General features: G+C 37.1%; 1 protein-coding gene across 1 annotated transcript in view; it reads left to right on the plus strand.

Moving 5' to 3' along the window:
- LOC134532216 (protein scabrous) overlaps positions 1-13,926 on the plus strand; it is a 118,652-nt gene extending 104,726 nt beyond the window's left edge. The window contains exon 8 of the mRNA XM_063368667.1: positions 10,382-13,926. Coding sequence (XP_063224737.1) covers positions 10,382-10,815 — 434 coding nt within the window. The 3' untranslated portion in view covers positions 10,816-13,926. The remainder of the gene's footprint in view (positions 1-10,381) is intronic.
- Positions 13,927-22,882: the final 8,956 nt, after the last annotated feature.

Raw genomic sequence — 22,882 nt, forward strand, 5'->3', positions numbered from 1 at the left:
AACTTCAGTTACACTTCGATTTACTAGGTACTAACCATTACAGTTGTAAACGCCGTCACCCGTTGAGTTAGATCTATAAAATATATTTAAGTTAATCTACGTGGCTCGCTATCACACCTGTGAGTCTCTTACCTGCGCTCTCTTGTCTCGCGCTCGCGGCAGACCTCTCGGCGAGGCGGGAAGCGGCGGCGCGCACCGGGCTCCGTCTCGGCACGGCCACCCCACCGGGCGTGGCTGCCGTGTTTGAGACCTCGACAGTCCTCGTGCCTACCCCCTCTCGACCCGGGGGCCAGCCTCGCTCCGCAGCGCTGTCCCAGTATGTGCGCTGACGTCGCTGCAGGTGTGTCGTAACAATGTGATTTGCGTCAGGAAGTGTAGTTGAAAACACAAGTTGCGTATGTATTTATCACGCTGGGCATTATTTTAGGAATTCTACGTTAAATTTCATGTCCGAGTTTCGTATTATGAGTGTATTTGCTTCATTAGAACACTACCTCGTTACCGGTGTTCAGTGTTAAAAATCACTAGCAAGTACTGAGACTCGCTCACATTTTTTTAAATATATATTGAAACAAGAATTGGCCTGCCCGAATATAACTTTATTTGTTTTCCTTGCAACTATTTCTTATTACATTTCTGATTGAGATATGCATTTGTAATTTTATAAACATATTTGGCGGAAAAATAATGAAAAGAATATGTTTAGCAGAGCTGCAAAAAAATGTTTATAAAAAAGTGAACAAACTTTATCTATTTCGCTGGCATTGTGAACCACAGGATTGCGACAGCCGTAGTTCTCAGGATGCACATTAGACCACATTGTTAGTTCCGTTAAGTATCATTTTGTTGAAGGTCAGCCACACAATAATTTTACAACTTTAACGATGTTAAACGAAAAACGTGTTAAACGAAAAAATAAAATAATGACCTGGAATTGGACACACACCCTTAAGTGAACGCCACAGCGCGCCCATGCGATAAACCTACTGCCGTACGGTCAGCGTGTGTGCGTTTAGCTCAACAACGGATCTGAAACCCAGCGTCTATTAAAAGTCATGTAGGCACCTGAACAGCATGTCGCTGATCCCAGTACGTGTTTTCTCCTCTGCGCAGACACGGCTTTGTTGCCCGCTCACATGCGAGTGCGTCGTTACGTGGATAATACACGTACGATGCACGTGGAAATTATTGAACGGACGGCAACAAAAGAGAAACGAGACAATAGCAGACTCATTTAATGACTCTTGTTATTCCATCCCGCGTATTGAGCTAGCGAGATGAACTCGCAACCTCTGGCTTAATAACAGGGGTGTGTAACCCATGGCTCGTGGAGTTGTTCGATGCCCCAGGGACATTGAAAAGAATAACGTTAACAAGGTCCAGTGCAATCGTCTGTAACCTGCTCGGCTCTTACTGCTTGCTTATTTCTTAGCTATGCTTGCTTACATCTTAGCTATCGGTATACCCGGTAAGAATGGAACAGAAATGTGTAACCACGGTGCTGCCACGTGTAGCGAATGACGCGAAACAAAGTTCTCAAAGCCAAGGGGAAACTTCAACTGTTTAATGAATATTTACAGGACGGACAAAATTGAAAATTTTCTTGTCGAAAATCAGGTCCGTACCTGAGGTTTAGAATTTTTTTTTTTTCAAGTTTTTTCCCCGCATATTATAGAGCCGTTTCATATCTAGTTTAAATTTTCAGTCTGCTAATAAAATTATTCTATAGTCAACGAAGCTATTCCGTTAACGTCTTCTAGCGGCAGGTGCGGAAACTACGTGTGATTCGCGTTCATCGATCACGAAATATTTAAAGAAATCTACGTTAAATTTCGTGACTGAGGTCCCAGTTTATTTCGTATTATAAGTGTATTTGCAACACGAGAACACGTGGATTACCTCGTTACCGTGGTTAGATGTTACACATTCTGGTGAGTACTGAAAGACTCGCTCACATATTTTTTCACATGGCTTTTTTTTCTCGTAAAACTTGTGTCGTCATTATAACACAATCAGTAATTATATAATATTAAAAAAAAAATTTGATCTTAAATCAGTTGGATTACAACACAATTTCAACTAATGGGTCGGCTCTAAAATTATCGGAAGAAGAAAAAATACCCACCGGGAACGCGCTTCCCCTCCTTCCACGCAGGGTTTGTGGTGTCATGTGATACACCGCTGCAGGGAAGGAAAATTAATTACTGTGCCCTTGGGACGTTAAAAAATTAATTTGGCGTAAAATAAAATGATAGTGTGCGTGGGTTCGTTTGCTCTGTGTTTAGAATGGCTAGCCAGGGGCAGTTTATGGAAGCAGTGATCTCGTCCGGAAAAATATCGCTCCCCTGTCAGATGGATTTTCAGGGACTGTTTTGCTTATTGGAGATTAACTGTGGGACTCCGGGCTGCACACGGTGACGTCACAATGTATTCTTTTTAACACGCTTTTATTAGCCTCACTTGTAACTAACTATATAAACAAACCTTGGTAGTCATTTTAACTTACATCTAATTGTCGTATCGACTTGAAACTTTGCAAGTGCTTGTATGTATATGTAATCCGGATGTCAGTACAATAATTTGGTACCATCGAACTGATCTGATGCTGGAGCCAGGAAGTGGATAGTGTAACTTTTCAACTTCAGCGTGTAACTGATAAATGTGTGTTTTTTTATGTTATACTTCTTTAGGTACGTTTTGAAAAAATTACGAGAGTGAATTTTTACGATGCGCGCGCACCATGAAACGAAATTTTCAGAAGATGGATAATGCTACATATGTATAAATAAAAATTATATATATATGTTCTTTTAAATCTTTTACTTTAATGACTGATATTGAATTCTGGTCCATATTATTAAAACCATTTATTTATTGTGAATATTAGTGATAGACATTGTTTTTATAAAATTTTTCAAGTGAATTTCTATAAGTGAGGTCATTTTACCTATATATCATTTACTGGCATAGTAAATTATTACATTATTATTGATAAATAATTAGAATAATAAACTAGAACAAACATTCAGCATATTTCTTAATTTTTTATTTATTATAATTTATCTCAATTATTTTATACTTAATTAAATAATTGATTTTGTACACGTTTATAAATTAATATTGAATACGTAGTATTTTTTAATTTTTCAAATTTATTGACTTTATAATTTACCAACCGTATGTCTACTATCACTCCAGTCCTTCTATTATTTTAATTCTAATAATTATTGGCATGCAAACCAAGGTTAGTTAACTTCTAACTCGCTACATAAGTACACGCACCCACCTTTATATATTTTTTAAAACTAAAATATTTTTTCATCAGGTTATTCGTAAAAGAATGGAATTTATGTTGATTTTCTGCAGGGAATAAAATGTAAAACTTTGCAGTTTAAGTTTCTCGTTGTTCCGCTGTTAAATTGAGGTTAATGAAACTCCTGATTAATTTCTTATTTCAGAAAACTTCGAACTTTCCGCCACGGAGCAAAATTAATTGTGAGAAATGTTATAATAAACCAACTGAAAACCATAAATTAACGTATTTAACTTCTAATAAGACTGTTTCGTCTGAAGGGGGAAAAAAAATTCTTTATTTTCTTACGTTTAGACGCCCGTTTTACCTTTTCCTCCCAGTCTATTACAGTCTTTTACTGTGGCACCGACGAATACGGAAAGGAGTCTTTCTTTTTGATGTGTAACATCTTAGCTCTCTGCGTGCGGCATTTGTAGGAGTAATATCGTGAATGGGACGGAAGTCGCATGGAACGGAAATTTGTACCCACGGTGCTGACATCTGTGGTGGATGGCGCAAATCAAAGTTCACGAAGCCTAAAGGAAACTTTATAGTACTAACTGCTTAGTTAATTTTAACAAGATGGACAGTGTCCAAAAAAATTACTTGTCGAAAATCAGGTCTAAAGCCGGGGTTTCGTTTTTTTTTTTTTTTCAAATCTTTTTCGCTTTCATCGGAGCCGTTTTATTATATAGGCCTAGTTTAAAGTTTTTCTCTGCAAATCAAATGATTCGATATTCGACGTAGCTTCTCTGGCAGCGAATTCTAATGGCGAGCGCAGAAATTACGTGTGATTCGCGTCAAGAATTCTAGTTGAAAACTCAATTTTAGTATATTTATAACGCTTGGTGTTACTTTGAAGAATTCTACTTTAGATTTCGTATCCGAGTTCCGTTTTATAAGTTTATTTGCAACACGAGAACACATTACCGAGGTTAGATGTTACACATCTCTGGCAAGTGCTGAAAAACTCGCTCACATTTTTGATTACTCACAGGGCCAGCAACCTTGCTCCAGTTCAATTTTAAGTTCACAGAAATTTAGAGGGATCCGTATTCTGTGAACTAAACTTGTATCTGCCAGAGCGAAGGAAAATAATGCTCCGTTGTTATTCAGTGTTTGCTTGTAACACGCACACTGTAAGAAACTTTTGATAACGTTCCTAAACATGTAATGGAAGTTATTTAAAAATATAATGCAATAGTACTGTGTACTGCACCATTTGTAATTTTACAAAGATCTGCCTTGCAGTTTTACAAGTATTAACGTTGGCAAATGAGTTTCCAAGGATTTCCCTTGTAAATTACAGAAAAATATTTACCGTTTATGGGAAATGTACCTATGAATTTGGTTCATTTCCTATATAAATGTATGAGAGATACATCTGCATGTTAAATTTTCCATACAGTCGTACAGGTAAATAACTTCCATTGCATGTTTCAAATCTTTACCAAAACGTGAAAGGTTTTGTCCCAACATTCTGTGGTTTTGGAAAAATCTGTATTCCGGCACAAATCGAGCCGTTCACGATCAGAATTTTTCCTAATGCACTTTTAAAAACTTTTACCTTCAATTTTACGAAGAATGCAAGGTTACAAATTATCCAGGGATCTCCGTAAATTTACTGCTGTCATCTTCGTAAATTTATGGACACTCAGTTCAGTTACTTTGAACATGAATCCAAAAGAATCTATATATATGAACACACGTTTCAAAAATATTTTTAAAACGCTCTTCCTTTGTCCAAGTGTTAGTTTATCTTTGTTTGGAACGAGACATTCAACTCGGAAAATCGAAATACGACGTAGTTTCTACGAAGATTCAGTTATTTGAAATTACGAAGAACGCTTCGTTTATTTGAGTTAAATATTACATTAAAAATTCCATAAATTTATTGTAATTTCTAACAGTGTGGAATACTGCTGTTTAGCCTGGCCGCAAGGTCTTAGCACTGCGCACTCGGTGTTTATAGTTTGCTCATAGTTAATCATTACTGTTGGTGTTCACATTAGTACTGTTTTTCCTACTGCTTTATTTGAAAATGGGGTAGATATGAATCACGGACCCAACGTGTTGTATCTGACTTTCTTTAAGCACGTCTGAATTTGTATTTCTATAGAGCAGTTTACTGCAACTTGTTTGAATACCATTCTACTGTAAAGTTGCGGTCGTAAGGGTGGAGGGGGGATAGAGGCAATATATCTCCCTTTCGGAAGTTGGGAACGAATTTTAAAAATATAATGAAGGCTGTATATTGTGGTGAGTTTTTACAACACCTGCAATGCCAACTGCCACGAGAAACCGCGTGTATATTACTGAAGACCTATTTGTCAGTGTGTTAGAGATAATGGTAGTTTTTTAATAAACGTATTGAAATTTAAATATTCAATTTTTATCATATTTTCCCGATTAAAAAAATATCCTGAATCCGCCGCTGGCATTTTATATTAATTTTTCTTTGGTTTCCTATTTAAAAACTATTTTGAGGTTCGATAATCCGTCAAAATCGCCAATCCAGCAACCGAACATGCCGGACTGAAGACTTGTTCGCGGTACTAGCCGTCTGGAGGCGGGACTGTGCCTGGCACTGGCGTGTTCTCTCGCTGGCCGCACAAAGGCGTCAGCTGTCCGCCAGACCGCAGAAAGGCCAGTTGTGCCCTCCCCCCTCTCCGGGACCCTTTATCCTCGACAGTACCACGCCTCATGGCGACTCTCCGTGTGTTCCGCATCAAAGGTTCCGGGCACATTACGATGTTCATTTGTTACAGGCTGACAACACGAATAAAAAAAATATATCCTCTTGGAGTAGCCTGGACTGGACATGGAAGTATATTGCGGACGGAGCTGCGCAGTAGTGGATAGTGGATCGTTGCGGCCAACGTCTGCCGTGGAAACTAACATCGGACGCCAAACGTACTTTAATTTTTCATGTTTAATAACCATCGCAACGAAACTAAACTTTTAAATTAAAACTTTTTTCTTTCAATTTATATTGGCATCTCATCATCATAAAATATATCTTCAAACATCCAACATAAATAATACTCCTGGGAAAAACCTTAACTTATTTATTTGAGCACGGAATTAAAATCTTTAATATATTATATATTAAGGAAAAAAATTGAGTGGGTCTTTCAGTGCTCGCCAGTGATGTGTAAACATCTGACCTCGGCAACGAGCAAACTCATGTGTTCTCAAAAATTTATAATATGAGTCAATTGCGTTATAGCGTTTCTTGCGTAGTTCATAAACCCAGCTTCAAAAAAACCACATGGCAATCCGTCGTGTTGTTCAGTGCCGAACGTGATAAACATTCGTGTTCCAAGTGCGTACATTCTAGACCAACTGCTGCCGGAGCAGCTACGTCGACTATCGAATATTTAGATTTGAAGGGCAAAATGTTAAACTATATAATGAAACAGCTCCGATAGCAGTAAAAATATTTTTTTTTAAATACACTAAACTCCCACTTTGGCCCTAATTTTCGTCAAGGAATTTTATTAAAATGCTGCCAATCTTGTTAAAATATATTAAAAGTTAATACTATAAAGTTTCTGAACACGTTAGATGACTATAAATTATAATAAAATATGAAATTAATGTTGTACTATTATAGTATTTTTTTAATACATTTCCAAATTAATTTACATTCATTTCTTAGTAAATGTAATTTATTTTATTTTAAGTAAAAATAAAGGAGTTAGGCCAACCTTGTATGAAATAATCAATTGAGTAGACGGAGCCATGTATTTAATAATGATATAGCAATAAGATAAACAAATAAAATCATTAATGTATATATTAGCTTAAAGCACAATTTGTAAATCCAATCATCTGTAATTTAAAAACAAAAAAAAATTCCAGTCACAATGTTTGAGCCGCGTTAAAAATTTACCCCCTGGGTTTTACAACCGCGCTTTCTACCACTGCACTATCGAGCAAGTTTGTAATTTGGAAGGAGAATAAAGAGTATAATATTTGTAATGGAATTTTTTTAGGTATTTTACAACTTGGGATTACTTTTTACTATGACTATTTTAGTTTACCAAATATATTACAAGGTAGTTACACTATAATAAAGTTTCATTTGGCCCAGAAATACGTTTGGTTTGTCCCCTAATATTTACAAAAGTGACTATATACAGATTTATGTTGTTACACGTGGGTCTGCCATCTTTGTATCACATTTCTGTTCATCGACTCCCATTCCGTTTTCACGGAATTACTCCTACCATATGCCGTATGTTTACACATTAAAACGTTCTGCCTATACAGTGACAGTGCGCAGTAGCATGTATTCACTGTATGAGTGTAACCATAAGCTGTTTCTTTATTACGGTAATCAATCTTTCCTACAACGACGAGCATTACAGTTGAAGACTGACAATCACTTCTCAATACATATGACTAGAGACCTGTAAAATTCGCGATTTCAAATCCCTAAAGGATAGACTCCATGATCCTCTACGCACTCGTACAAATTACATCTGCTGATTGTTTACCGACTCGTAACACCTGTTGACTGGAATGATCGTGATTCGCTAATTCTTCTGTTAAATATTTTTCATTGGCCCAGATTCCTTCAGATAAACTGTGGCCCAATCACTGAAGCAAAATAATGTCAAAAGTATTTGGACTCTATCCTATCGCGAAATGAATACGCGAATTTTACAGGTCTCTACATATGACTCAGCATCGACAACTCAGCGACCACCAACGCCAGGAAGTACGTAGCGTGACGAGCCGTGGTCAAGGCTGGCAGGCAATGCGTGATCGCTAACAAGCCATGCCCTCGTGGGGAACACTGGGGTTTCAATTTGAAGCTTCGATCGTTCACATTCAAGAGCACCCGAGTCGGTAGCCACATTGTTCGGAGCCCACTAAAATCTAGGTGGCACGTGAATAACTGTGCCTTGGAATATTCTGTAAGACTGTACTTTATAAACTAACAGACATTTAATGAGCCCGTATAGCCAGGGGTGCATTGGTGTTAGTGAGGCGGGATGATAAGTGCGACGCTCGCTGGTGCTTCCAGCGCGGTGTCACCTCTAAGCGCATGGCTTTGAACTGTCGCGCAGTCTTCTCGTCATCCATAGAGCGACTATGAGATTTTAAGTAGTAATCATGATATTATATGGCGGATAAATGAAGATAAAGGTGTAATGGAATATCATTGAGTGCTTTCAAAAATATTTACCCGGTGTTTCATGCCTAAATATATTTATCTGAAAACCCGCCCTTTAGCCATTATCACTCTTCTAAAAATACAGTTTAGAAAAGAACGAAATATGAAACGGAACTACTCATGCACACTCAGCGTATTCTCAAATACTTCTCGTAAAGAGACCCCAGTCTGGTAGCGGCAGCAGTTTATCAAATGGCGTGGTTTCTTCTGAAGCTCTGCGCACCGTGTGTGTGCCCGGGTAGGCGGGGGCCTTAAATATTTAGAATTTACTTAAGAATGGGCCAACCAAATCCTCCAGTTCTCAAATCTTCAAATAACATCATATCCTGAATGTTCGTAGATTCGATATTCAAGAAAAAAATTAGCGAACTAGAGTAAATTAAAAAAAAATTATAACACTATTAACCTCTGAAGTTTACATTTTTTGTTCATACATATCCTGTTACTATTCTCCAAGATATTGTACATTTAACATGTAATTATACAAATAAAATTACAATATCTATTATTTTCTGAGTGTTTTAAACAACAATTTAAAGGTTGTTTTAACATCATAGAATAAATTTTAATTTACTAGACATTATTTTATTTTTGACCCTTGAAACCGAGATACGGATTAGGGGTATGTTCAAGTTATTCTTTGGGATTCGAATTTGAGATTCGGATTCGAGCAAATTGGGATTTGACACATCACAAATGTCAACAGTTTGTTATTCGGCCTAGTGGTCAGGACTCTCGGTAGGCGAGTCTGAGGTCGCGGGTTCGGTTCCCAGCCGGGTTTGCCTTCCCTAGTTCAGGGTGTTGTCAGCGTCCCTCCGTGCTGCGGAAAAAAATGGCGCCCTGCCGCGATAACTTCAAGTGCGTCGCGGCTTCCACCACCGCGGAGTTATCTAGGGTCGCTACGCTCAGTGAGGGGGCTGAACCCAAGGACTAACTTATATACACTGAAACTTGTCATCTGAGCGAGAGGCGTGCGATTTGCCAACACAACTGTCAAAATAAAATGTAAATTATGACACGGATGTTTGTCTACTATAAAACTTTCGTGTTAATATTTGAAATCAGACCAGGAAATGTTTTTGAATTAACTATTAATGAACTATCAAACACTAACTGCTACAAACAAAGCGTATAGTACCAACTGTATCCGCCATTACACGCGATATTGACAGTTCTGTATTGGCAAATAACCAAGTTAATGATTGATTTATTTAGGGATTTTATAATATGTTTTTAATATCCTATAAGCTACGTGAAATCACTTTTAGTATCTTGTATGTTTTAATTTCTACTAGGTTTTATGCTTTGCTGGTTTTTGGTTTATTAAGCCTGTATTGTGTTTGTAAGTTTGTTTTTATTTTCTTGGTTATTGTTTTTATTAAGGTTGACTTAGTTATATAAGCAAGGTTTTATTAACTATTTACATTTACTTATTAAAAATTAACGTGATTAAGTGTAAATTAATATTAATAAAGCTAAAAAAAAGTGTGCTAGTCTTTAGTACTTGCGAGTAGAATGTGTGACATGTAACCTCGGTAAAGTGCAAAATCATGTGGTCTCATTTTGCAAAATACCTACACTTATAATCCGAAACTCGGACACGAAATTTAACTTAGAATTCCTTAAAATATTGCCCTCCGTGACAGAAGCACGCAAATTGTGTTTTCAGCTACATTTCTGGACGTGAATCATACGTGGTTTCCGCAACCGCAGCTATAATTCTCTGCCGGAAGAAGCTACGTCGACTGTTGAATCATTGCATTAACATACCGACATTTTAAACTACGTAATGAAACTGCGCCGATAAAAGTGAAACATACTTGCCATCTTGTTGAAACTGATGAAACAGTTACTACTATAAAGCTCGCCACGGAGTGGCTGACGGCGGGGCCGTGTGTTCGCAGGCGAGTTCTGGCTCGGCAACGAGGCGCTGCACCGGCTCACGGCCGACAACTGCTCCTCGCTGCGCGTCGAGCTGAAGGACATCTACGGCAAGGCGTGGCTGGCCGAGTACTCCGAGTTCGGCGTGGCGGCGCGCGCCGACGGCTACCGCCTGCACGTGGCCGGCTACCGCGGCAACGCCAGCGACGCGCTCGACTACCAGAACCGCATGCAGTTCAGCGCCATCGACTCGGACCGCGACATCAGCAACACGCACTGCGCCGCCAACTACGAGGGCGGCTGGTGGTTCTCGCACTGCCAGCACGCCAACCTCAACGGCCGCTACAACCTCGGCCTCACGTGGTTCGACGCCGCCAAGAACGAGTGGATCGCCGTGGCGTGGTCCGAGATGAAGGTTCGGCGGCGGGCCGCGTGCGGCGCCACCGGCGGCGCGTGAAGCGGCGTGCGCGTGGCATCTTGTTCCACTGGGACATTTCACTCAAATGTAACGAATTGCTACCAATATAATTGAATTTCACGTTTTCAAAAAAAAAAATTAATTAAAAAAAAAAGTTAGTCTTTGAGAAATCGCCAGAGATGTGTAACATCTAACCTCGGGAAAGAGCAAATTCATGTGTTCTCATGTTGCAAATACACTTACAATACGAAAATTTGGACACGAAATGTAACGTAGAATTCATTAAAACAATGCCGAGAGAGATGAATAAACGCAAATTGTGTTTTCAGCTAAATCTCTTGACGCGAGTCACGGTTAGTGTCCACAGCCGCCGCTGCAATTCACTGCCGGAGCAGCCAAGTCGGCTATCTAATTATTTGATTAGCACACCGAAATTTTAAACTACATTATAAAAAGTCTCCGATAAAAGCGGAAAAATAAACTTTAAAAATACTAAACCCCGGCTTTGGGCCTGATTTTTTTACAAGGAATTTTCATTAAAATACTGGCCATATATTTTTTTAATTCATTAAAAAGTTAATACTAAAATGTTTCCCTTTCCTTTTGTGAACTTTGGTTCGCGCCATTCATCACAGATGGCAGCACCGTGGTTAATAATTTCCGTTCCATGCGACTTCCACCGCATTCACAAAATTACTCCTACCAAATGCTGTATACCTAGAACTAAGATTTTACACATCAAAAATGATCTCCGAGAACTTAACACGATTAGGATTTACATATTTAATTAAAATAAACTACAAAGTAATGATTATAACACCTGGTATGCTGATACTTGGAACAAGTTTTAACGCATATCAAATGTAAATAAACATGAATACCATTTCAGCTAAATACTCGGGTTTCTATCGGTCGTACAGAATAACTTAAACGGAAGAGCTCAGCATTGCTGAGCTAATCCGTACGGGTTGTGCCAACGGACCCAACCCGATGCCCGACCCTCCTTGACCGATGTCACTCGGCCGTGGTGTGTGTTTGTGTGTGAACACCAACTACTATCCGTCAAGTGCGCGGGAGTAGGGTAAACCTGTCGCAAGTGTAGTTAGTTGTGTTTCGGAAACTCGACTATCAGGTATGAAATGCAACATTTATTTTCCAGTACCAACATTCTGTTCGCCTTTGCCTGGCCATAATAAAAATATTATGGTAATTATAAAAAATAGTGTGTACTTCACTATTGTCCTCCAGTGTTCCAGAATAGTTGAAGTAATACAACTTTTCACCACTTAGTCTTAGTGTGTAAGAATGTTATTAGGCGAAAACAAAGTAGACTGCTTAGTGCTGACTGAATTTGTTTGAGCACATTTTAAGGGTGTTTATTGATTAGTTGTTTTAATTTCTTTTTTGCTAGTCACTAATTTTAATGCACTGTGCTTACTATGTATTATTTTATTATATTTATACAGACCTCATAGGTATTGATGAAGTGTTCCATTTCTTTTAATTATATGTTTTGTTTTCATTTACAGCCATGTAACTAAATCATAAGCAAATTAAATGTTTTAACTCTTTCGTGTAGTTCAAGTTAAACTGTAAGTTATTTAGTGTTTTCATGTGTGAACTAATTCCACTGTTTTAGTCAGTGCCAAAACACATATTTTGTAATGATGTTAAAAATTTAGTTGACGCTACACCCAAAGTAATGTTAATTGCCCCAAAATAATTGTTAAAAAAATTAAGTGTCCCATGTTGTAGCTTACTGTGGTTTATAAATACCATTGTATCACAATATGTATATTTTCTGCACTTTGTTCGGTTTTTAACAGGGTTAAACACAGACTTTAAATGTTTGCTGAATGATAATAATATTAATAAATATTGTCCAAAAAATAAACTAATTTAATAATAGTAGAACTTTAAAGTGTTAAAGCTGCATTGTCTTGCCTTTATAGGTTAAGCCTATATTATTTGTAATGACGTCATAGTATTTATGCTGTACTGTATTAAGTCCTTCCAAGGCTGTGAATTTAGTTGTAGGGTTACTTAGCTCTTATGGTTTAAATATTTGAAGGAAATGTGGCTTGGAAATTAGCTAAGTAAGGACATTTGATATCTTGCCATATGAGTGTTCTGTAGTCATTTGTGTAGTTGAGTGGAGAGTGTACTTCAAATTCAATACTCTTTCGTAATGCGTAATGACTTGTTAAGTATACAAACAAAAAAGACTTAAAATGAAACTGGCATTTTTTGTTTTAAATGTCATTGAGTGTTTGTTAACTCTGCAAGTATTTAATGGATTTTTCTTATTTCCCTTTTTTCAACAGACAAAAATATTTTATCTACATTTCTGTACACAGAATAATATTTGGTTGATAAAATATCTGATCATGTAAATCTAATTAATACTATGATATACAGAATGAGTCTGAATTGCATCGATAAACTTCGCCTGCATGTTTATTACAATAAAATAACTTTTTTTAATGTCAACCATAGAAAATTAATTTAAGATAGAACACTGAGCGTCTGGATTATGTTTAACTAAACGAAGTTCAACCACCACAGCAAATTTTGGCACTGTAGCAAAATAATTTCATGGAAATAATTGGGGATAACACCTTTATTTGATACATATTTTGTGGGTTGTTACATTTTGTTGTGATGAACTTGCAGTCAAAGTTTGTCGGTAGAATTATGTCACCTGTATAATAAATTGTTTGATAGTTGAAAGTATTAAAAAAAATATTCATAATACAGCAAAAAGAAATTTTGTACTATTTCAAAAAAAAGTTGAGCATACTTCTTTTGCCATAACGTCGTGGCTAGACCAAAGTTGTAGCTTATAAGAGTATTTTTTTTGTTTAGATGTAGGTTTAAGTTAAATAATATTTAGCCCATCAGGGTAAAAACTGCATTTACTTAGTCCTTGTATTTATGAGTGTGTACATAAGCATGGTTTAGCGAACACCTGTTGGATTTTGTTAAAATGATTTTGTGAATCACTTTGCGTATGTGGTGCGTTTTTGTATATATTGTAAATGTACCTTTAGTCATGATCGTTGATAAATTTGTATATTGGCAAAATGTAAGTCAAAAGTATTTTAAGTTGATGTATTACAAAATCAATAAAATATCTACTTAAAAATGTCAGCCAAAGTACTTTACTGGATTACTCCCTTGATTTCAGATAAATGTAATATTCAAACATTAATTTGCATGTGGACATGCAGAGAAAAGTTGACAACTACCTAAATCTGCCATGTCAGTCAATTTCAAATTAATGTAAAAGAGTTAAATGCATTCTGAGCAATTTTTTAATTCACTTCAATTTAACAAAAAAACTTATCTCAAGTCTATGGTTAAGAAACCACCACTCTATAGCAGTCCTTTTTAAATTTTGTACCCAGAGACACGCCTTATAATACAATAATATTGTCTCGCTCCTCCTCCCTCCCCCTCCAAACACTCCTATCTCATGAGTGAGGACAAAGAATATACGGTGAATTGTGATAACAGCGACAAGCATGTCAATATACCTCTTAACACCAAAATGCCAGTTAATACACCATAATGGCACCGAGAGCAAGTTATATCATTGAATTAAGCAGCATTTAACCAAACCTAATTTAAATCACAAAAAAAGGGGATTCTTTTATTTTTTTAAATTATATGAATGAAATTATTTCTGGATGAAAACTGTACCAAACTGAATAAAAAAGAAAAATTAATTTAATTTGTTTTATTGTACATATTAAATTGAATGACTTTTAAACCACAAATGCTCACCAATTTACTTTTATTATTCTGAATTTATCTGTTTTAGACAAATTTATTACAAATTATTTTATCGTAAAAATGCAGCTTACAAATACAAGTATTACAAAACAGTATTTATAAAAATAGAAATGACACCGAAATCTTCTATTTATAAAAAGAAATTGTACTAAAAATAAGACCACCTAATCTTGTCTCTACTCATGAGTCTGTGCGATAAATGACACGCAGCCTTTTTTCTATTAGAAGAGCATATGAGCAAAGAAGAAACAAGTTTTTAGTGACACATTACTTTTACACCTATGTCGTATTACATCAGGCAACATTCAGGGATGTGTCTCGCAGATTCCAAGGAAGTTCTCTTAATAGGGATGGATGGGAACCAAAACACGCAAAAAATTTTTGTAACCGTTTTTATGCCATGACATTTATTGTAATATCTTAGAATGAAGATAAATTATAAATATGTTAACACGAAACGTCAATACTCCACCACACAGAAATTTAAGACAAAAGGCTTAGTGCAGAGAAATTCACTTGAACTACCTAATTCTGTCAAATAAAAGTTAAATTACAGTCAATTATTCTTTATTTAAGAAAAATATTAATCATTCAGAGTATACTGGAAGAGTAAAAATATTAAAAATGTTTTAGATGAATATATTTAACTAGCATAAAATGTGTTACATATCGCAATTTTAATAAATTTTATACATTTATGCACAAAACTGGTGACATGTACTACATCCATAAAAATAAAAATGGTAAGGGTGAAATCTTTAGTTTCCAACAACAAAGTTGGTCAAAATATAAAACAATAACATTCTGACTATAAATCGGTCATGAGGTGGTTTTGGGAAAAGCCATTAAAACTGAAATGATTTAAAAACTGTTTTTGAACAACCCCATTGCTGGCTACACTGTACTAATAAGAGTACCTGGTGTTCCACGGGCTTTTAGCAGGGTGAGGGGGATTTTTTGATGTATAAACATCTTAGCTCTTGGTATAAGGCATTTGATAGAAGTTATTTCGTGAATGGAATGGAAATGTGTAACCACAGTGCTGCCATCTGTGGCGGATGGCACAAACCAAAGTTCACAGACACAAAGAGAATCTTTATAGTATGAATAGTTTAGCGAATTTTAACAAGATAAGAAGTATTTTGGTACTATTCCTTGTTGAAATTTAAATCCAAAGTAGGAGTTTAATAGTTTTTCAAGTCATTTTACTTCTATCGGAGCCGTTTCATTTTATAGTTAAAACATTAAGCTCTGCAAATTGAATGATTATATAGTTGACGTAGCTGCTTTGGCAGCGAATTCTTGTGGCGGGTGCGGAAAATATGTGTGATTCTCCTCAAGAAATGTAGATAAAAACTTATTTTGCGTTTATTTATCACCCTTGGCATAATTTTTTTTTAACAGAAGTCAAAGGTTATATTTCGTGTCCGAGTTTCGTATTTTAAGTGTATTTGCAACATGAGAACATGTTACAGCTCGTTATCGAGGTTTAATGTTACACATCTCTGGCGAATGAAAGACTCGGTCACATGTTTTTTTTGTAAACATTAGTTTCTCTTATTCTAAACGTCAAGTGTGTAATATTACATCAGGTAGTGCGATCATTATAAATAAAGGATGGGTAGTTTGTTTCCTAATCGGATGCAGACAGAAAAAGTACACGATTTATTCACTTTTTTCTCTCGAAATTATAAGTATGTAGTTACAAACAAACTGCACAGTGTAGTCCACACACACAAAGCTGCGAACAGGACGTTAGAATTTAATAAAGAACTTATTCGTACACCTTATTTGCGGTTCTATTATATGGTGATGAATCCATCAGGCTGCTGTCGCAGCTCACTCTAGTACAGGCCACATGGTACCTACTGCCATCTTCTCTTAGATCGGTGCCTGCCACCGTTAACGACTGATCTTAAACCTATTAGTTTTATTATACTTTAAATCAAATAAAGTACTTTATGAATGCTTAAACCTAACAAAATAATAAATAGCGCCAAGAAAAATAGAAAATTAGGCAATACATTAACCTAAACAATGTAACCCTTCTTCCTCCTTAATTGGAAGAGGGGTTGCGTCCCCGACTCACTCTGGGCGCGAAGGGAAAAAATAAATATTAAAACCAGGCATAAAAAGCTAAACAAAATAAATTCCCCACACCACTGCCCAGGGGTCAGGCCAAAAACTTCAAAGGATATAATAGCAGAGTAACCATTAAACAAACAAGAGGCAAGACTTTGGACGTATGTTATTAAAAAATAGAAATTTGCAAAAATAGTATTTACTATACATAACCATACAAGCTTAGTTACAAAAGATGACGTTAATAATGGCAGCATCTTATCCCCATTTGCGATACTAACAATAACCTTTAAAAAATCGTAAAAATATAAATACTGATAACAACAAGTATAAAAAAAATATATATATAAAATATTAACAACGCCTTTAATAAGTAATCAACTATTATCACCAAAAGGGCGTGAGGCGTGGCCACTATAAAATACCAAATTTAACTGACTGCCCTAATACCAAAAATCAAACAAGACAATCAATACAAATATATAAAAAATTCTACAATAATAATACTGAAGTACAAAAAATTTATTTAAATAAAGTTCTTAAACTCTCAATCAACGGTTTAGTCTTTCTTCAGATGTTCGTTGCTAAAGACTTGCCAAAAAACAAAGTTAATATCCTAGGCGTGCGCTGGCTTCCTGACCTTCCTCACCAACTCCAGAGTCTAATGCCACGCCGGGCCATAGGTACGAATTCACAAAGGCGTGAACGATGATCAAAAAAAAATTATCTTATTTTTAAGGGAAATGTAGCAAAAACTCTTCACGTAACATAACTATGTTACCACAGAAGTATTTATCATCTACTTCAAACAAAGTCTTACTTCTTTATTAACTTGCCAATGATTTCATAAAAACGTAGAATGGCCGCACCAACCAACATCAGGCTGCGCATGTAGTCCAATACCGATCGCATACTTTTAATAATACTGCATAAGCTGATTATATTAGCTAAAGCCAACTTTAAGTATGCAAATTCCGAAGACAAAGTCTCAAAAACAAATTGCAAAATGTTCGTTTCTTCCAAACTTATACTTTTATTACAACTACAGGCAAACGGGCGACCTTTTTAAAAAATCCCACACTGGAACAACGTGTGAAACGAATGGGCCTCTTCACCAAACAGGCTAATAAAAGTTCCGTCCAAATAAAATTTAGTATGGGAAAATACACAGTTCACTAGGTTTGCCAAAAACCAGTGCAGCACCACGAGGGTAAAAATCAAAATTGCGGCCTCTCTTTACCTTGATAAGTTCAGTATCACAGGGCAAACCATTGCCCTGTCACCCAGCGTGGAGCCTCCACCCCCATACTCTTCGTCGCCCGTTGCCGTACGGCACACCAGTCCGCGCCGTCACATGGCTCTGTCCTCGACGGTCGCTCGCCACACACCCCACGCGGCCCCAGCTGATTTTCACTCCCGGCAAGCCGAATGTCTGACGTCATCAGCCAACCGCCGGGCGCTCGCCAAGTGGTATTTACGTGAAACACAATCGATGTTCTTAAACTCATAATCGATAGCTACCAAACGGCGTATAACTAATTAACAGAAACAAATATAATTAAAAAAATTTACAGATAAATTAACATTAATTAAAAAAGGCGTATAAATACGTGAAATAAAAAACCATGTAAAACTAGAGACCAGCAACAAAAATAAATTACAAGTAAAAATGTGGCCCTGCCGGCCACAACAATTTTTTTTATTACTACAACCTGAAGTATTATAACTTTTCATGAAACTTCTTTATTACATAGATCTAATATTGTGTAATAACATGAACCAACCAGAATACCTTTTTCCGAAGCCGCAAAATATGAATTATTAAACATTTAATCTATTAAATAATAAATCATCATGCATAGATGGCGCTACTCTGAATGAGACGTCTGAATATTCTGAATGTAGCCTACTAAGCTGCTACAATATGCAACGACGGTGAGGCGAGCCCTCACGTGTGTGCTCCTTTGGGTAGTCAACCTGGCGATCTTCGTGAAGATTCGTAAACTCTTTTCCACTCTGTTCAACTCTTCATCCACGCCATCCTCAGTATCATGTATACTGCTACGCAATTAATACATGCCCTTGCATCCCGTATATCTGTGCCCAGGGTTTTCCCTGTGTCTGTGCAGGTTTTACCTGGGCACAACTTAGCATAGTTTTAATCTAGCTCTAAGAAAGGGGAAATAGTCATGGCGCCAATCACTGCCATCGCTGGCTAATCCCCGAACAAAGCACACGATGATTACGAACCTTTCCTGCATATTTAATCCCAGCACGACTAGGCGTATAGGCTTCGGCCTGAGAGGCACCTTGATCCCACCCTAACATGTACCCCTCCTGCAAATGCACTTAGTTTTAAGTTAGGTTAGGAAAAATTATTACCATTGACATAAAAAGAAAGAAATAATTCTCTTTCCCCCTTAATCATTGAATTTCCAAAAGAAAAAAATAATTGTGCTTAGAAGCAGTTATGCAACATTTGAAGTATTTCTGACACAATTTTATTTTTTTTAATTTTCCCTACAAACTTTAACAAACATTGTTTTTAGGGTTCAATATAAATATTCTAAAAAAAAATTTTCAAATGTATTGGAGAAAATCATTTAATTTCCAGTAAATATTTCCAAAGGTTTTTTTAAATATATATTTCCATACAAACTTTGTCACCCCTTTCCTCCCCTTAGGTCTTTAATTTCGAGAAAAGATAAAAATTCTTTCTTTACTTATGTCAAAAAGCACGAATACCAAATTTCAAGCCAATCCGACCAGATTTTTATTTATTTTTTTCATATAATTTTCCATACAAACAGTTAATCTGGACAACACAACACAAAGACGCACATGCGTTCCCAGAGATTTGACTAAACAGATATTTTGGACACCACAACGATACATCACAGACGAACACAGTAAGCGCCCAAATACCAACTGTTTGGTCTTAGGAAGTCTTTTTTGTTCGTCTGTGCTATCGTCTTTGTGTGTCAAGATATCTGTTTGGACACATTGCAAATTATCTGCTGCGTTCATCTTTTTGTCGCTATGTTGGTCGGTTTTTGTATTTATTAACTGTTCTTATTGCAACTGTCTCGTCGTTTTAATACAATTTTTTGGACATACGCTATTTCAGTTTTGCACTTTTTGTCATGGAAAAAAATTCAAGAGAGCAAAATAAGAAATAAAAATGAAAACATAAACACACAGAGAAAAAACCTAAATCAGCTGATATCGAGCAGATGGACCCAACGATGAAATTAAAAAGGTATTATGGACAACACAATGACGACAGCACAGACGAACACATTCAAACTTTAAATATCAGACAGCATAACAATTCCGTGGAAGGAATTTTGTAATGAAAAATAAACAGCGTGGATTAACACAGTGGGCTAACAACAACGAGTAAGTTACAACAAAATACGTAGGCTTTTCAACATAATAATAATAGGCCTACGTGTTTAGTTTTATCGTTGGACCCATCTGAAAACAGCAGGTGATTAAGGCTTGTTCTCTGTGGGTTTATTTTTTCATTTTTAATTCTAACTTTGCATTCTTGAATAATTTCTTTGAGAAACAGTGCATAATAGTAATGGCGTATATCCAAAAAAAATTGTATTAAATCAAAATACACATATTGCATGATTAATTTAAACAATGTCTTGTTTTCAACCCACTGTGTTTATCTGTGGTGTAATCTTTCTAGGGAATTGTCTGGGCAGTTTATGAATTTTATCCTTCGACATCGGTTGATTATGGCTTGTTTTGTGTGTGTTAGCGTTATCCGTTCTTGAGGTTTCTCTATGACATACAGTAGGTACGTCCTAACAAAAAAATATCTTCCACTTTGCAAGAATCATTGAAAGATCGGACCGACCTGAACTCTCCGGACAGACACACTGACCATGGTGACAATGCTGAACACTGGTTAGTGAGGAGAGGCCACTATACTCCACCCCCTTTTTTCCCCATTCTTTGAAGCGGTTCGCTCCATCTACTTTGACGACAGATGGCGTCCACCGAGTATCAGGTGATGTATCGATTATTTCACTGCGCTTAGAATTTCTCTCCCCCTCCGTCCAAGGAGCGTGCTCTAAGGCTTCGGAGTACGTCAGCCGGTCTCTGGAGGCTATGACTCACAGCACCGCTGATGAGCAGAGTCCAGGGTCGAACACCAACCACCAGATTATTCCATGCTTGAGGATGGGTTGAAAAGATAACAATAATGTTTAGCTTCAAAAATATTTATTTGAATTCAAGCTTTCGTCGTGTCACCGGCAAGTTCATTGGAGATCGGTACACACAATAGAAGGAAGAGGGATTATCCCCAGAAATCCTGTTTTTTTTCCTTATATTTTTTTGCTATTATTCTAATTTTAAACTATTCGTACCAATTTTTTAATATGCCAAGTCATGGGCGTAGATAAGGGGGGAGGTTCCCCCCCCCCTCCCCGCGGGGAATTAACAAGCCCCTGACTGAGGAGGCCAACTTGCGCTTGCAAAATCGTGTAAGTGAAACGGGGTTGATAAACGTAAACGTCAAAACAATGTTTTACGGAAAACTTTCTGTATATTATAACGTTTTCTGCTGTTTTAATTTCTCCCCTCCTTCCCGAAAAAAAAATTCCTGTATCCGTTACTGCAGAAGTTGCCTGGAACTTGAATAACTATTGCCGGAGAGGAATCAACAGCCTTGAGAACTCTGGATACGAGACCTCTTTGTACCATTGCCCCAAATAAAATGAAATATAATTTTACCCCAGGACTCAAACAACAGTCCACGATTCGAGTGAAAAGTTCTGTTACAATCTAAAAAAAAAAAAAATGGTAAACAACTAATCCTGCAACAGCGCTGATGCGCGTTAAAATTTTTCTAAGCACAAATACAGTTGATGTTTAGTTACTGGCCAAGTATCAGACAAGGGATGGAAACCTGAATGTAAGATATAGAGGGAGATTGAGTCATCAGGCACAATTTAAAAGTTTATTTCTTACGAACATTTTTTTTAAAATTTGGTTTGTGTCTTGTCGACAGAGTTCGTAAATACACACAACATTTGAAGTGCAGGGAAATTTTGGAAGAAAGGTGGCTAATTGGCTGATCGAAAGGATCTGTCCCGGCACTTACTTGAAGTAATATTGGGAAAAAATGAATGTCAGATACATATGAAGTGTGATGTATAGGATTTTAGTGCAGTGATGATTGGAAGGTCTAGTTCGAGGAATGTGTGGGAGCACCTCGGGTCTAGACCACATGACTGAACACGTGGCTTTCCAACCACGCAGACAGGCCAACCAGACTAACATATCGGACCATCCGTTTGCGAGGAAAATGTTCACATTTGGAATGCTGCTGTTCCAGGACCTTTGTTACACTTCTAAACTATATCTTTATACATATACATATATATAATCTGGATCCTATTCTTCCCAGTATAGCATTTCTAAGTTTGATTTTCTTTCAAAGAAGAAAATCTGGCTAAAAGCAAAAAAAAAAAAAAAACTATCAGATGTAGTCTACTGTTGCCAGAGAATTTTTTCATCTATATTGTTTTCGAAACAAGGGATGAATATTTTACTTCTCAGTAATAATTGTTATGCAGGCCATACCACACTAATATTTATTTTCCTCGCAAAGTATAAACATTATAGCATGTAAATTAAATGTGCTCCCCTTATATACTATGCTATGGTTATGAAGCAGTACACACAGCAGTCAATAATAAAAAAATATAATTTTGAACGATTTGTGAAGTGAACCTTCTTCGCTGAGGGGGCAACAATTTTCGAGCACTACGAAAATTCCTATCGCATGAAGGGAGATATCTATGTATGTGGAGGGGGAACCGGTAGAGGAGACAGCAGGGAAAGGTATAAATTACACAGCATACTTGCATACTTGCACACTTGCACCCTTGCACGCTTGCACGCTTGCACGATTGCACATTTGCTCTTGCTACTTTGCTATCTTGCGCACTTTCTTAGTCGCGCACTCGCGCACTTACACATGCGTGTTTGTTTATTGGAGGTGGACGTCACGCTATCCCCACTCCGGGGCCGTTGGTGCGGGCGGTGATCGCTGGAGCAGCCTGGAGCGGGCTCCACGTGGCGGCGTGCGGCTCAGGTTGAACCCTGTCGTGCTGCAGGGACAGGCGGGTCACCACAGTAGGGACCCGCCTGCGCCTGACGTCACCCCGACTTTAGGGAGTATTTGGGCAGAGGGCAGCACAACGGG

This window comes from Bacillus rossius, chromosome 1 (assembly GCF_032445375.1).
Source record: "Bacillus rossius redtenbacheri isolate Brsri chromosome 1, Brsri_v3, whole genome shotgun sequence".
Taxonomy (NCBI): Eukaryota; Metazoa; Arthropoda; class Insecta; order Phasmatodea; family Bacillidae; genus Bacillus; species Bacillus rossius.